This window comes from Eschrichtius robustus, chromosome 7, assembly GCF_028021215.1.
Source record: "Eschrichtius robustus isolate mEscRob2 chromosome 7, mEscRob2.pri, whole genome shotgun sequence".
NCBI classification, from domain to species: Eukaryota; Metazoa; Chordata; class Mammalia; order Artiodactyla; family Eschrichtiidae; genus Eschrichtius; species Eschrichtius robustus.
Window position 1 is genome coordinate 110,058,657 of NC_090830.1, and position 14,917 is coordinate 110,073,573.

The 14,917-nt window shown below is 41.3% G+C and overlaps 1 protein-coding gene across 3 annotated transcripts in view; it reads right to left on the reverse strand.

The window, feature by feature from the left end:
* Window positions 1–14,069, reverse strand: part of HPSE2 (heparanase 2 (inactive)) — a 626,583-nt gene extending 612,514 nt beyond the window's left edge. For all 3 annotated transcript variants that reach the window (XM_068549005.1, XM_068549004.1, XM_068549003.1), the window contains exons 1-2: window positions 13,780–14,069; window positions 10,734–10,891 (exon numbers count right to left, since the gene is read on the reverse strand). In XM_068549005.1, coding sequence (XP_068405106.1) covers window positions 10,734–10,891; window positions 13,780–14,069 — 448 coding nt within the window. The remainder of the gene's footprint in view (window positions 1–10,733; window positions 10,892–13,779) is intronic.
* Window positions 14,070–14,917: the final 848 nt, after the last annotated feature.

A 14,917-nucleotide genomic window follows, 5' to 3' on the forward strand; every position in this document is an offset into this window, starting at 1 on the left:
GGGCAGACAGATGATGGAGTGAGAAATCCAGAGGGTTAGAAATTAAGAGAATGGCAGAGTGAGTAGGAGCTCTGTGACAGGAAGCTACACCATCTGCTTGTGAATAAACTCAGGTTCCTGTGGGGAAGAGGAGAGAAGAAGCTGGCCAAGGAAGGTGGGCTGACTCTAGAAGGCCTTGGAAAACTGGAGAAGAATGAGGATTTAAGTTAGACAAGGGATAACCCTGAAGGTTTCTAGCTAGGCAGTGACAGGAGAACATGGAGCTTCAGAAAGATTAATGAGGCAGGAGGATGAAGAGAGGCTGGAGAAAGGGAACCCATTTTCCTTAGAAAGAGATGACAGAATAGATGGGAGACGAAGACTGCCCAAACCAGATGGAAAGAGCCATGAGGTAAACAATCATAATTTTCATTTAGCCCCATTCTCAAACTTTCAAATCAGACTCAAGTTAATATAAACCCATAGAGGAAAGGCCTTTGAAGCTGTCTTGGTAGAAGAATGAGGAATATTGTGCTGTTATGCTATAATGGGGGTGGTGAAAATCACCAACTTCAGAGTGAGACTGTCCTGGATCCAGCCACAGCTCTGCCACTTACCAGCACAGTTACTTACTTTGTGTAGAATATATAACCTCTTTGCTGCATAGTTTCTTCATTTTAAATGGCTATAAAAGTGATCTCTACTTGAGTTTAACAAACTCTCACTTCAAAGAGAAAGATAAGGAAGAGAGGTATGAAGGAAGGGTTTTCTTGAAACTTCACCCTTATCAGTCCCCTTTATCCTTCACAAGGTTTCTCCGGCCTCAGAACTTGAAAGAAGAAAAATGCAGAGTATGGTTCTAGTATATAAATAAAAACAAAGTAATTCTAAAATTGCCCAATAATTTAATGGTAACTTTCCAACAACTTTTTCAAATATTCTTATTTTTCTGCTTTTTTTCCTGCCATTTCCCTTACATCAATGACACTGTTGATCCATTTCTAGTATTCTTTTCAATTCATCTGCTTCCAAAATAGTTCTATCCCATTGGATAGAACTAATAAGTTCTATTCCATTGGATCAGTTTCTGTCCTATTCCTTCAAATGTCATAAAGTGTGACAATCATCTCTTTCAATTGTTCATGTGTCTCCCTGTGATTATTCTTTTGCTGTTTTTCCTAACAACTATTTTGTGTCCTAACCCACTAGACCTTTGAGGGAGGGTCTATGGCACACATTTTTTTTACTGCTCCACGATACTTAGTATAGGGCTTTTGAGTGCCTGATAGATGAACAGATGAATAAATGAAATAGTGAATGAACCAAAGACTGGATCCCTCTTATCTAAGCACAGTGAAGAGAGAATAGGACTGGGTTCTAATCCTGGTTGTACTAACTACTGATCTTATGACCTTAAGCAAGTCACATGTCTCTTCCGAGTCCCTATTTCTTCATATACACACACATACACACGTGCATGCTCACACGTTTGTCAACAGATTGATTTAAGAATTAAATGAGATACCATATGTAAACACAGTAAGAACTCAACAAACAGTAGCTGTTATTAGCATTATTATTATTTACCCTTAAGGCCAGGTCAAGCTCCCTCCTCCTAGGCACCTGTCCTGACTACTCCAACTCTCACTTAATCTCCTTCTCTGAACTTCTATAACCCTTACAGCTTGTTCTACATCCTTTAACGTTTGAATATATCCTATCTTGTTCCCATTGCTATTATTTCCTACATGCCTTGTATGTCTGAGATCTTTGACTCACAGAATCTCAGAATTAGATGCTACAAACAGACAATGTGGTCCATTTTCTTCATTTTGTGTATAAGGAAGGCTTCAGGAAGGTTAACAACTTGCACAATGACACATTTAGTTAGTAGAAACACAAGTTCATTAACACAGGCTCCGCTTAAGCCTTCAGGTTTAATGGGTGATGTCATTGAGTCCCTGCTCCCCAACTCTTTACTCTTCACCTAGGTGGCCTTGGGCAAGTTATTTAACCACTCTGTGCCTCAGTTTCCCCATCTGTCAAATGGGAAAATATTACTTTCCTCATAGGGCTGATAAGAGGATTAAATGTTAATCTATGTAAATTCCTTAAAATAGTACTTGACACATAAGAAGCACCCAACAATGTTAGGTAATATTATTATACTATTACTATTATTAAGCTGCAGGGGGAACATCCATTCTTCCATAGTATTTCAAAGATAATGACCCAAATCTGAGCAATTTAACTTTTGCATTCTCATCTTCCATCTTTCAAGGTGTTTTTGCCTTTCCAGAGCATGTAAAAAATAAGGTACTGGTTTAATCCCCAACTCCCTCAATACAAACATGTAGATACAGATATGTACCCCATCTTTTCTAAATATGCAGCTTATATTTTTCACTCTTCATTCTTCACCACACAAAAAGCAAAACACATGCATTAAGGTTTGTAAATAACATAAATTTTTGTTTGACTTAATGTGTCTGTTCCATGCAATGTGATGATGGTTATCTATATGGATTTTTATGTATATGTCAATCCCAGTGTGTTTTGATTGTAAATTCCTAGAGACAAAAATGATGTCTGCTTAAGTCAATCAAACATAAATTCTGGGGCACTTGGACTAAATTAGATCAAGTATTCAGAGCAGAATTTCAGAAAAATTTAGAGAATGAGAGAGGATTAATGAGGATTGGCTCAGCAGAAGGCTTAATGAAACAGGGGACTTGGGCAGAGCTTTGAAGGACAAGTAAAAATTTTAATTCAAGACAGAAAATGAGTGTTCAAGGGTATAGGCTCATAGAGGGTATACTATGAGCAAAGTGGAAAGACTTAGCGAAGATTAGTCTGACTAAAGTAGAGTGATGATACTCAAGACCATTGAGAAATTCTATTGAATATGTAAGACCAGAGCACTTTGAGAGTACAGTTCATGTTCTATTCCTCTTGGGTAGCCCCAGTATCTAGACTAAACTTGGCATTTGGTTTATAATTTAAAAAACATGTATTGAATTAAGCAAAATTACACTGCTTTTCACTGTACTAAAGTGAAGAAAACTGATCATGAAACCAAAAGACAAAGGAGTTCAACAAGGTATCTATATGTTCTATAGTATTAGCCACTAGTCTACAAATTGTATTTACTTTGCCTACATCACCACCATGGACAAGTGTGAAAAATAAAACACACCAAATTCTTTCATACTCATATATTCATATGCTCTGTCTCTGTCTCTGTCTCTGTCTCTCTCTCTCTGCCTCATACACACACACACTGTTCAGAGTTCCAATCCATTGCCTCATAGACCTAGACAGCTGAAAACTTGATTAAGGTACTAAGAAGCACAGAAGTTAAGAGTCTTAACATTTAATCCATTTTGATGAAGGATTCTCAGAAGAGGCTCCTGACTACGAGCCCAGACCATGTGACTGGCAGGCTAAACAGGCCCAGGGAATTTTGAAAGAAACTTCTTTTCTTCCATGACGTACCCATCCCACCAGGAGGCCTTGGGAGAACAGGAGAGAGAATATAAATAAATATGGCAAGATAAACAGTGATATTTGGTATTGGCAACAGTAGCACAATTTGTGTTGTACAGGAACACATAACTGTTTGTGGATTACCTTTAGCCCCAATGATCAGGTGATAAATTATACAAATGTGGTTGTGATTGAAAGGCCTATTTACTAGACTTTCTGATTCACTGAAATTAATTAAGCCACCTCTACAAGCAGTAGACCAGAGTTTCCAGATCTCCTCTCTACCACTTCCAGCACTATATAGATCCACAATGACTAAACTGTGACTAAATGGCATGATAACTATATCTTTAGATACCACATTCAAATTCACAGGGGTACAGGGAGCTGCAACTAGCACTCAGGACCTGGTACCAAATTTCAAACATTACAGAAAATGCACCCACTTTGTTTCCAAAAGGCAGAATAAAACATATATAAAACTTCAGGTGATTTCTGACACCCTTTAATACAATATAAATTGTGTCAAATCCTTCTAAAGTTGCTGGCAGACAAATCATGAAATGCCAAATAGTGGCCTTGGAATGGAGGCTTTTCTTGGCCTAAAAATCTCTAGAAACTGCTTTTGACTGATGCTGCTGAAGTGATAAGAGGTCAGGAGTATGTAATTTGACAACCATAGCTGGGCCTCCCAGCCTCTGCATCAAACGGCCCTGGAGCTAGCTGCCTGCTCAATGAGTAAACTCATGAATGAATAAATATTACGAAGTAGTAGCCTGTTTTTACTCTGTAAAAGAAGGAAGGGTAACAAAAATTATCAAGCAAATTCTAAAACCTTTATTTTATATACCCTATAAGAAACAAATTAATAATTTAGTTTTAAATTATCTGTCCTTCAAACATGCTTCATAACTCAAACCTCATCAAGTTCAGTTATAAGACACTTTAGCTAGAGTATATGAATGTGTGCAATGATTTGGAAAAGAAGAATGGGAGAGGGTAAGGTCATTATCCATGTTGAAAACATGTCCTTCCCCTCTCCAATGGAGTAAAAGAACTTAGCCTCTATTTTCCTATAGGGCCAATTCCATTTTACTATGCTTAAAATTCAACATTCTCATCATCTGATCTGGATTTACCCAACCAACCTTTACTCTCACACATGTACTTTCTTCTTTTTTAATTACATATTTTGGAGCTAACAAAAATACATTAGCACTTCTTAAAATTCAAATTAGACATAATTCTAGAAATATGAGCTTTTCTTAGAATAATTTCTAATATGTGCTTTTCATAATTTTAAAATTATAAACATTACTGAATTAACAAAAAATATGCAAATAGGCTTCTATAAAAAAGAATCTGTTATGCTTCTAGCAACATGAACTAATATAATTTCTAACATGTACCTTCTATTTAGGCAGGTGGTCTCCTTATTGCCCAAACACATATTTAGGCTTTGCCTCATGCTCTTTCCCTTGAATGAAATGTCCTCTCTCATCTCTACTTCTCCAAAGTCTAGGTATCCTTCACAAGGCCCAACCTAACTCCCACCTAAGTCTGGCCAGTATTCATCTCTACTTTTCCTGTCACATCCTGGCAAACTATTTTGTTCCACTTAGCACTTCATTCTATATTGTCTTTGTGTTACTCTTCAGTTTTATCATTATAAATGTTATCTCACTAACAAGCTATTAGATCATTGATAGCAGAGACAGTGTCTTTTGAAGGGGAAAAGTCAAGTATTTTGTGCAGTATCCTTCAATTTGACTAGTGTTTTCTCATATTTACAGAGAGTTATGGATTTGGGGAAAGAATATCACAAAGGTGAAGTGCCCTTCTCATCACATGATATCAGGGAATACATGATATCAACATGACCTATCTGCTGATGTTAACCTTGATCACTTTGTTGAAATGGTATCTGACAGCTTCTCCACTGTAAAGTTACTATTTTCTGCTTTATAGACTCTCTTCTTTAGAAACAAGTTGTTAAATCCAGCCCTCACTCAAGGGGAAAACAGAAGTTCCACATCCTAAAAGTATCAAAGAATTGGTGGTCATATGCTAAAACCACCACAATAATTAATTAATTAATTAACATTATGAGAGTGCTTTGAGGCTATGCAAATATGCTGCTTTGCCTTAAACTTCGCCTACTTATTTTAACACTGATTAGTGGATCTTGCCTACAGCAATGATTACTGTTGTGCTCTAATGTTGATATAGGACTGTATCTTTTATTTATTTGATAATCTGCATTTTGTCCAGCATGAAACTAAACACAGAGCAGGTAATCAATAAACACTTGTTAAATGTAATTGGATTTCAAGAAACATTTATGTAAAGTAAAGTGAGATAATGAAAGGTGGATAAGTTCAAGGCAAATATGTATTTTGGCAGTTGTGCTGTTCTTATGTCATATGCCTTGATTGATGGAATGGGAATAGAAAGATAAAAAATTAACTACCTCACCTCTACTAAAACTAGGAAAACTTCCTGGAGAAAGGAAAACAATAATAATAGTTGTATAGTGCCTTAAAGTTTATAAAGTGTACTCCACATTCATTATTTAGGATTTCAGAAGCTCTCAGAAGAGAAAATTTTCAGGAGACGAAGATTGAAAAAACATTTAAATTTGTGAAAAGGTACTATTAATTTGGGAATTGGAAAATTAGGTGTAGAAACTACGTAAGGCTAACCAAGGAAAGCAAAAGTAAAGGCAAAGAAGAAACAGACACAATAAAAAATAGTGTGGGTCCAGTGCAAGGCTTTAAATCAGGTGGTAAAGTTGATTTAATGCACAGTATGAAACCAAGACACTTAGACTACCAAAGATAAAGAGTACATAGTTAAAATAATGAAGGATGTCATTAAAATAAATATTAAGAATGGACTTCGTGGGAAAATGCATTGAAGGTGAAAAATGAATAGAATCTTTATGTATGTGTTTACTCATTTCTTCATTGGTAACCTCCATTTTTCCAGTGCCTTTAACAGGCTCTTAACCTAGTATGCAGCCAAAAATATTTGCGGAAGTTCTACTATGTGTCATACATAATGCTAGACATTTTAGGATATACAACAATTAGATATGGTCCCTTCCTATAAAGAATTTGCATTCTAATTGAAAAGGTAAAACAAAAATACATATATATATGTTTAACTTTTCATATATACATATATATATATATATATATATATATATATATATATATATGTAAAGTTGAAAAGCAAAACAAGGCAGAAGGGGCCAAAAGAACAACATAATGAGAAAGAACTGCAATAGTCCAGAGAAAGAAGAGATAACTATGAAATGACCTGTTCAGGAAAGGCTTGTGAAAATAAGGAGCATTTGCAATGGGTCTTCAAGAATTGGGTGGAGTGGGTGGTGAGATTTTAACAGAGCCAAGAAAAAGGCATTTAAAGCAGAGATAGAATGGCTGAACAAAGGGGGTTGAGATAAAGGTGTTTTAAGGAAACAGTGAAAATCAAGCTGGGCTGTAATAAAAGTTATATGAAAACATAGGGTACAAAAGGTAAGCTGAGATTTAAAAAGGCTTTGAATGCCAAGGTGAGGAGTTTGAACATTTTCTGTAAGCAATCCAAAAATGATCAAAGTTTTCCAGCAAAAAAGTGACATGATGAATATGATATTTTAGAAATATTAAGCTGGCTTTTGATGTGCATAATAAATGGTGTATATCTTGATTAAAGATATGGTTATGGCAGTAAAGAGACAGGCATACAAATAAAGCACACTGAATATACAACAAAGAGAGGCAGACTGCAGCAAAATAAACTTAAGAACAAAAGATTAACCCAAGATTTCTTTGTTAGGAGCAAGAAAAGCATAACATCCCATAGAGAGGCAAAGGGTAAGACTCCAAAATATGAAGAACAATCCTATTTTTTATTTCCTCCATCATCATCATGTTTATATGAAGTTCAAGTTGCCTACGCTAAGAGTGGAATAGGTAACTGTATTAAAGGACTAACTAGAGAAGTTCCCAAAGTTTATGCAAACAGTGACTTTAGAAAGAGAAAATGCAGCTGCATTAATATGCTTTAAAAGTTTTTGGAAAATATAAGCCACATGACTTGTTAATTGCCCTATTAATTCAGGGGAAAACAACAACAAAAAATCACATCGAGGTAGCAATATGAATGAATTAACCAGAAAAGTGTACATTACCCAAGCTGGAACTATCAGTTCATTTTAATGTTAGTATATAACAAAACTAAAGATTAGTCTCTTCTTTCATTACCACACAAAAAAAATAGCCACCCTATGTTCTTCACCTCCATCCCTTCAAGACAATTCTCCCTAAAAATTCTCCCTACATTCTCTTAATCCTCTCAAACAATTCCCTAATTCTATCTCCTTTCTTCTATATAAACTTTGGTCTACCACATCTTATTCACTCCTTAAACCCACTTTAAAATATTAAACATATATGTTATAAATTTCCTGAAGCTGCCTTTAATAGAAGTAGGAATACTTAGCCTTCATAGTGCTTTGCGGTTGACAAAATATTTTATACAGATACCTCTCAGAACCCTCCAGAAGCAATGCAGAGCAGGTATTATCACATCCATATATTACAGAGAAGCAGCAAGCCCAGGGCCACATATTCATAAGTGATAGAGCCAGGCCTGAAATACAGGCTTTCTGAGTCCAAATTCCACATTCTATTCCCTATGTCACTCAATTTCATAATGTGCCAGTAGCTGTATCTAATTATTCAAAATGTATGTTATTATTCTATATTATGTTTAAGCCAATACATCCCTTTTTTAAAAAATAAGGTACTTATGCCAAAATGCCTATTACAGGGCTGTCTACTGAGAAGACCTAATTATTTTAAGAGGCTCATTATGATGACAGTTATCACTGGATTAAAAGTGACAACTGAAGTATAACATTTGCAAAATTGCTGAGGCTATACAAAAACCATTTTTGCCTTTAACTCTGCAATGCAACATGCAACAACAAAGACACTATGGGTGATTTAAGGATATGTGAGCATCAAAGGGCAGAAACAGGGCATTCTTACTCTCTTTAACTGTGCTAAGGCCTCAAATACTGATATAGTTCAGAGCATCTTATTACCAAGGAGACATAAATCAAAAGGAGTTCAGCTAGGAGCAATAAAACAGATTAGTGTCTGGAAGGACTGACTTTAAAGAAAGTTTTAAAAGAATTAAATCCAGGTAGTCTAGATAAAGAACAGCTATGAGGAAATCTTTTTTTGAAGCTGACACAACAAAGAAATTATTTTGAAGGTAAATGTCTGAAAAAATGCAAAGAGGAGTAATCAAATATTTAGAGAATATAAAGGGAAAATTCAGGAAAAATTTACCGGTGAAAACCTATGGGACAAAAAAACTCTCTCCCACAGGAGTGGTGAAAACTACACTCCTAGAGATATTTAATACCATGTTGGACAAAACAAGAAAAGGATTCCATATGGAATGATCCTGTACTGAACCCTGAAGTGGTGGGAGGACTGAAGATGACCTCTTAGATCTTTTCCATTTCTGGTTTTTTCCTAATTCTATGAAGTTTTATGGGGCACGGCCTTCTGCCAATATCCTTTCTCCCCATGATGCCCACTTTCTCCTTGTACAAAGGGAAACAAATTGTATCCTTCATTTTAAGCATATCTCCCACTCTCAATGAATAGGTAATACAATCCTAGGTACAAGTTTGGGAGAAAAAGGTTAATTTCTAAACTTATAATAGTCTTTTTTTTTCCCACAGTGGTCCCTGGGGCTCTTACAAGTTTTTTCACAAACTAAAGAGGAAGTAGTTCAAATGGACTCAAAGAAGAGCTGTTTCATCAGGAAAACCATTAATATTCTCCCTTCTTGTATCCGAACACAGAGCTGACAGTGACCCTGGGAGCTATAAAGCCCCAGGTCAAATTACCATCAGAGCTGCTGTTCAGGATTATCTTTTACCTTTCAGCATTTTATGATGAGTGACAGCAAAATCTACTGGCAACCCACATTTTTATAGCAATGATATTTACCTTTGAAAAGATGTAGCCTTAAACACCTACACTCTTAGCCAATGTTGTAAAAGAGTGAGTCTAATTCAGGATTCAAACTCAAGAAGCCTCAGCCTTGCCCTCTTTCTCCAGTCTGGCACTTTAAAAAAAAGGTTTCTCAGCCAACCTTGAAATAGATCCAAACTCTCCAGAATTCCCATTCATTGAAAGCCCCAGAAAATACAAGGACTTTTCCTCGTTTTGCTGATTTGTAAGGACAAGATGTAACAAAATCCAGGAAGCTCTGAGAACATGTCCCTGAGCACTTTAAAAATAAAACTGTAGCTCATTTATGAGAAGGGACAACAGGGCAGAGATAGCTCTCCAGGAATGGACACTAATGCCTCTTCTACCCAATCTAAACAACCTCAGTGGGTGAAGACCCATCAATTGCCATCTTGCCCATTTGAAAGAAACTCTGTTCCTCTACCCACACAGAAAGTGCATAGTTATTAACACCAAACCCTCTAAACAATTTTCTTAAATACCACTTTCATTTTTCCCTAGTAAAAATGAGACTGTTCAAACGTAAAAAGATTGGCCTCTCACACTGGAATAGGATCTGGCATTTTCAAAAGCCCTTCCAACACTTAACTCATCTGATCCTGGCAGGAAAGGCTGGCATTTATAATCCCATTTTGAAACTGAGAAAAAAAAAAGTGCGACTATGAGATTAGGCAGTCTAAAGAAGAACCCACTGTGAAAAGTTTCAAACCTTCCCAACAATGGACCAATCTAAAAAGGATTATTCCAGAAAACTTTAGAGTGGGATTCAAAAAAGGCTGAAGCCCTCCGTAGCCTCATCTCAGGAAAGCAAAGAATAAGAAAAACAAAAAGGCACTTCCTTTAATTTTAGAAAGGAAACGTGACCCTGCCCCTTTATGAGCCTGACTGGATTTTCTCAAGAAACCCACTGCACCTTCTCCCTATAGGACTAGCCAGTCATAAGTTTTGGCTACTAGTTCTTGGCCTCTGAGACCCAGCCGCCCAAGAAAGGCCGGCAGCCTGGACAAGGACAACCTGATGAGCCCCCTCCGTGTAATCACGTCAGGAATCCCGCACTCCAGTTTCCCCTCGCCTACAGCTACCAGTTTTTCAGGTGAGCTTCAACCTGGCGCTCCGCCAAATCTGCACCCCACACGCACACATATCGATTGCTCGCTCCCACTCCCCAAACTTCCCCCACCCCACAAGAGTGGGGAGCAAGTTTCTCACCATCCTCATAGTTTTTGAGATAGTAATCCGGGCCGGGACCCCCACGGCTTTTTGCCGGGTTCCTCAGATTCTGGAACTGCAGGAAGTCGGTCCTTTTGCCCCCGAAGCGCAGAAAGGCGGGCGAAAGTCCCCGGGCCAGGGTCACCAGACGCTTGGAGCTGCAGGGATAGAGAAGGAGAATGGAAAGGATCCGGGGGACAAGCGAGAGGGCGCGGGGCACCAGCAAGGCCCTCTTCCCACTCTCTGTGGGGTTGTGCCTGGCGCCCCAGCCCGCCCAGTCTTGGGCCGTGGGGCTCCGGGAGCTACGCCTCCGGCGCCCAACTGGTCGTGGCCCCCTCCCTCAGGCACCCCGACGATGCTCACCAAAGGTAGTATTTACAAAGAGTTAGATTGTGTTTGTTAACAGTGTGTGCATAAGGTGGGGGGTACCCTTCTGCTGAGAACACGGGACTAAGGCGCAGTTGCGGGGCTTCTGCCCCTGCCCGAAAAGCTCTCCTGGAGGAGACGCGCAGCGCACGGACCCCGGGCTCCGATTTTTGCCAAACTTCTGGGCTGAAAGACGGGATATGCCTCCTCTGCCCCAGGGGCATCGCAACCTCCATGGAGAAGGTGAAACCCGCCTTCTTTCTCTCAGAGCAGGCACCTGAGGTCAAGTTGATTTTTTTTAATGCCAAAGCTGATTTTCCTTTTCCACTACCTTATAACAACTGTATGCATCTCCCAAATCCCTGAGCAAGAGAAATGCCCGGGGTAAATCCTTGCCTTTCTGAGAACACTCCCCAGCCCCGCCTTGCACAGTAAAAGCAATGCCTCTTTGGCCCCTGAAATAATTCAGCCCGATCTCAGGAAAGGTAACGTTCTCCTCTCCACCCCCCGGGTTGGGCTCCATCTTTTCTCCTTCCCACTTGGGGCCATTTAGAAGCTCTGAGGAAAATGAAGTTTGCCGAAATGTGGAACCTGCGCCGTAGAAGGAGATTCGAGGGGCATCAGAATACCATTTACACCTATTTAGGTTCAGGATTTCCATAAATAGGTTTTTCAAAAGCCAAACTCTGCTAATTCGGGAAGGGGTAGAGAAGGAGCAATCAGATGCTAAGGGCATCAGCTATTAAGTTCCGGGTCTCTACGTTATTTTTAACGCTTTGCTGCTTCAGGTTCTGAATATCCAATCCAAATGGTACTAAAGAGTATCTTAAAGGCGGTGGATAGGAGAAAACAAAAAAACAGAGACTCCAATTTTAGAGTTTCTAACAAAAGTCGTGGCCGCCCGGAGAAGTCCAGTAGCCGGAAGGATCGCTTGGCCGAGGACTCCGGCACTGCGTTACCCGGCAGGCGCAATCGGGCGTCGTGTGGGCCCACAGCGGGCGAGGAGACATCCGCGCGAGTCCGGCCCCGCAGAAACGGCGTTTCCAACAACCTTCCAGCCGGAAGCCTGCACAGCCAATGCAAATGCGCCCCGCCAAGGCTTCTTCCCCGAAAAGCCCCCTTCCACAATCTTTTCTGCGACAAGCATTCAGCGAGAACATGAAAGTTTGTTGTTCTTTTTAAGGTGAGAAGCAGAAGAACCCCGAAGGAGTCCGCGTAGCTAGAGAAGCGCGATGCAAGTGGGGCGTGTAGTCGCCCCCCACCTCCCGGACGAGCTCACAGACGCGCGCTGCTGCACGGAAGAGCTTCCGAGGAGGAATCCGGCCGCGCAGAGCTGTTCCCGCCCTCCCAGCGGAGGCGCGGGCAGGAACCGAAACGGCCTCGGCGGCGGCCACAGCAACCACTCAGTCCTCCCGCAACGCTCGCTCCACGTGGAAGAAGCGCCCCACACAGCGCCTCCCGCTACCTGCCGCGTCCGCTGACCTGGCCGAGACCAGGGGAGACCTGGAGAGCTGAGGGGCGGGCGCACGCGAGAAGCAAACTCGAATTTCGCAGAGTGAAAGATATTCAGGAAAGGCGCCGCGGATGCGGCCTCAGGACAGAAAAGTGAGACTGAGAGCGCTCGGAGCTCTTCGAGGGAGCCCACAGCTGAGGCTCTAATTTGGAGGGAATTTTTTTAAACTCAACACTTGGATTCGACATTGTAGACTTTTTTTTTTTTTTTTTTTTTTTTTTTTACACTGCAACTCTGTCCCTGTTGGGAAGGGATCATGGTTGCCTTACTGCTGAACAGTAACAACTGGGGAGAGAGTGAGCCCAATTAGAGTCCAAGCCCTAGAGTAATGCAGGGTCCATGATCACAAAACTCCCGGCTTCCTAATCCACCAGTGCTGGATTCAGATCTCCGAAACATCCCAGGAGTATTTCTAGGACACTTTCCGCTCTTCTTATATACGCTATGACCGGAGCGAGGACTTTTTTTCTTTTTTCTTTAAAGAAAAACTAAACTATGCAGTTATCGCAGGAGATTTAAGGAGAAGGGACTGGGGGGGACCATTCGGTCTATAAAAAGTATCTTAAAAAGTCCTGAAGTCTGGAAAGGACAGAGGAGGATATAAAATTAAAAATCCGAACCAACTTGCTCACCACTCAAGCCTCTGCTTAGATTCATTTTCTGTCTGGGAGTGGGAGAGAACTGACGAAACGATCTTTCGTGGAAAATTCCACTTTCGTGCGATCCCCGCTTAAACACTCACAGACACACGCAGACAGGCACTCTCTCTCACACACACACACACACACACCCCCATCCCTCTCGGGTCTTTGTTGTTCCAGACCTTTTTCTTCGCTTTTGTAACTGCCCTGAACCTCTTGTTTCTTTTCGGAAGTAGACGGGGAGGCTAATTGTGGATATATGTAAGCACAACATTTTTTCAGTCATAACTGGTAAGTTTCTGAAATGCCTTCTGCATTGCAAACATGTGCATCTTAATAGAAAACACTGCTTTTCTCAATCACCAGTTACAGCCTCACAGCAAATATTCCAGGAGGAGGAAAACCTTTCTTCTCTTTGAGAGATCCGCTTGGCTTATTTTCTTCTTCCCCCTTTGGAATGGGGGGATAGGAAGGGGTGGGGGTTGCTACTTTTTAAAAAAATGATCCATTGAAGCCCCTGCCTTACCTTAAGAAATCGAGCCAGCCATCATGAATGATGGACGGATCCAGCTGCAGAGAGAGGAAGTTCTCATTGACTGTCCTGACTGGGTTCTTGGTGCTCACATCAAGTAGAATCAGGGTCTTTTCCTTCAAACCTGGAGCTCTGTCTACAGGCAAGGGTCTCCTGTCTCCAGCTTGGGAGGAAAGGGAGAGATGGAGCAACAGAGCCAAGAAGAGAGCCACCGGGGCTAGGCACGCAGGGGGGCGGGAGTTGCTGGAGGGCATGGCTTCAGGAAAGGCACAGAGCACCCTCATTAAATCCCTCTGATTTAAACCTCTCTTCCTACAGGGTCTCACTGGTGACTAATTGTCCTTATCTAAAGTGTATGTCTGTCTGCCTTTTTCCCCCCTTTTTTTCCCTTCCTTTTTCCCCCCTCTCTCTCGCTTTTTTTTTTTTTTTTTTTTTTTCTTCAGTGTTTTGGTGCTGGTGGAGCGAACTCACGCCCCTAGCCAGCCTTCTCAGAGACTCGTGCCAAGAGTACTCGTTCACCAGCACCGCCCCTTTAAGAGATTTCAACTGCAGACATTTTTTAACTTTTTAAAGGTAAGGTGAGGCGGGGCGGGGGAAGGGGGAGTAGGAGGAAGGGGTGGCGTTGTACCCTCCTGATTTAACCCTCTAGGGTCGGGAAGCGGAGGGAGGGATCGAAACTGTACAGTTGTAACATATGGGGTACCGGGCGGGACGTCTTGTTTTTACTTCCCTCCCGGCAAGGCTCTGGGGAGAGCAGTTCTAGCTGCGACCCCGACGCGAAAGCCTCTGCGCCAGTCCTGGGCGTGCTGGGGTAGGGTCTGCACCAGTCGCGCGCCTGTTTGTCCTGACAGCGTCAAGGAATGTCGTCCGCTCCAGGCCCTTCCCTTTGGGTTGAAGCAGCGAGAGCAAGGCTGGTTAAGTTGCAGAGGGGTCCTGCGGTGGCGACTGTGATTCCTGCCAAAGCACCGAGGGCAGACGGAGACTCCATGGACGCAAGTATGGACATCTGCGACACGCTGGGCAGCAACACAGAAGCCGCCTCTGACCTGATAGGTCCCAGAAGGACTACACAGAGTGACCAGGTCAAAGGGTTTATCCGCCCGTAGGGGCAAAGGGCCCAGGCTGCGCGTGG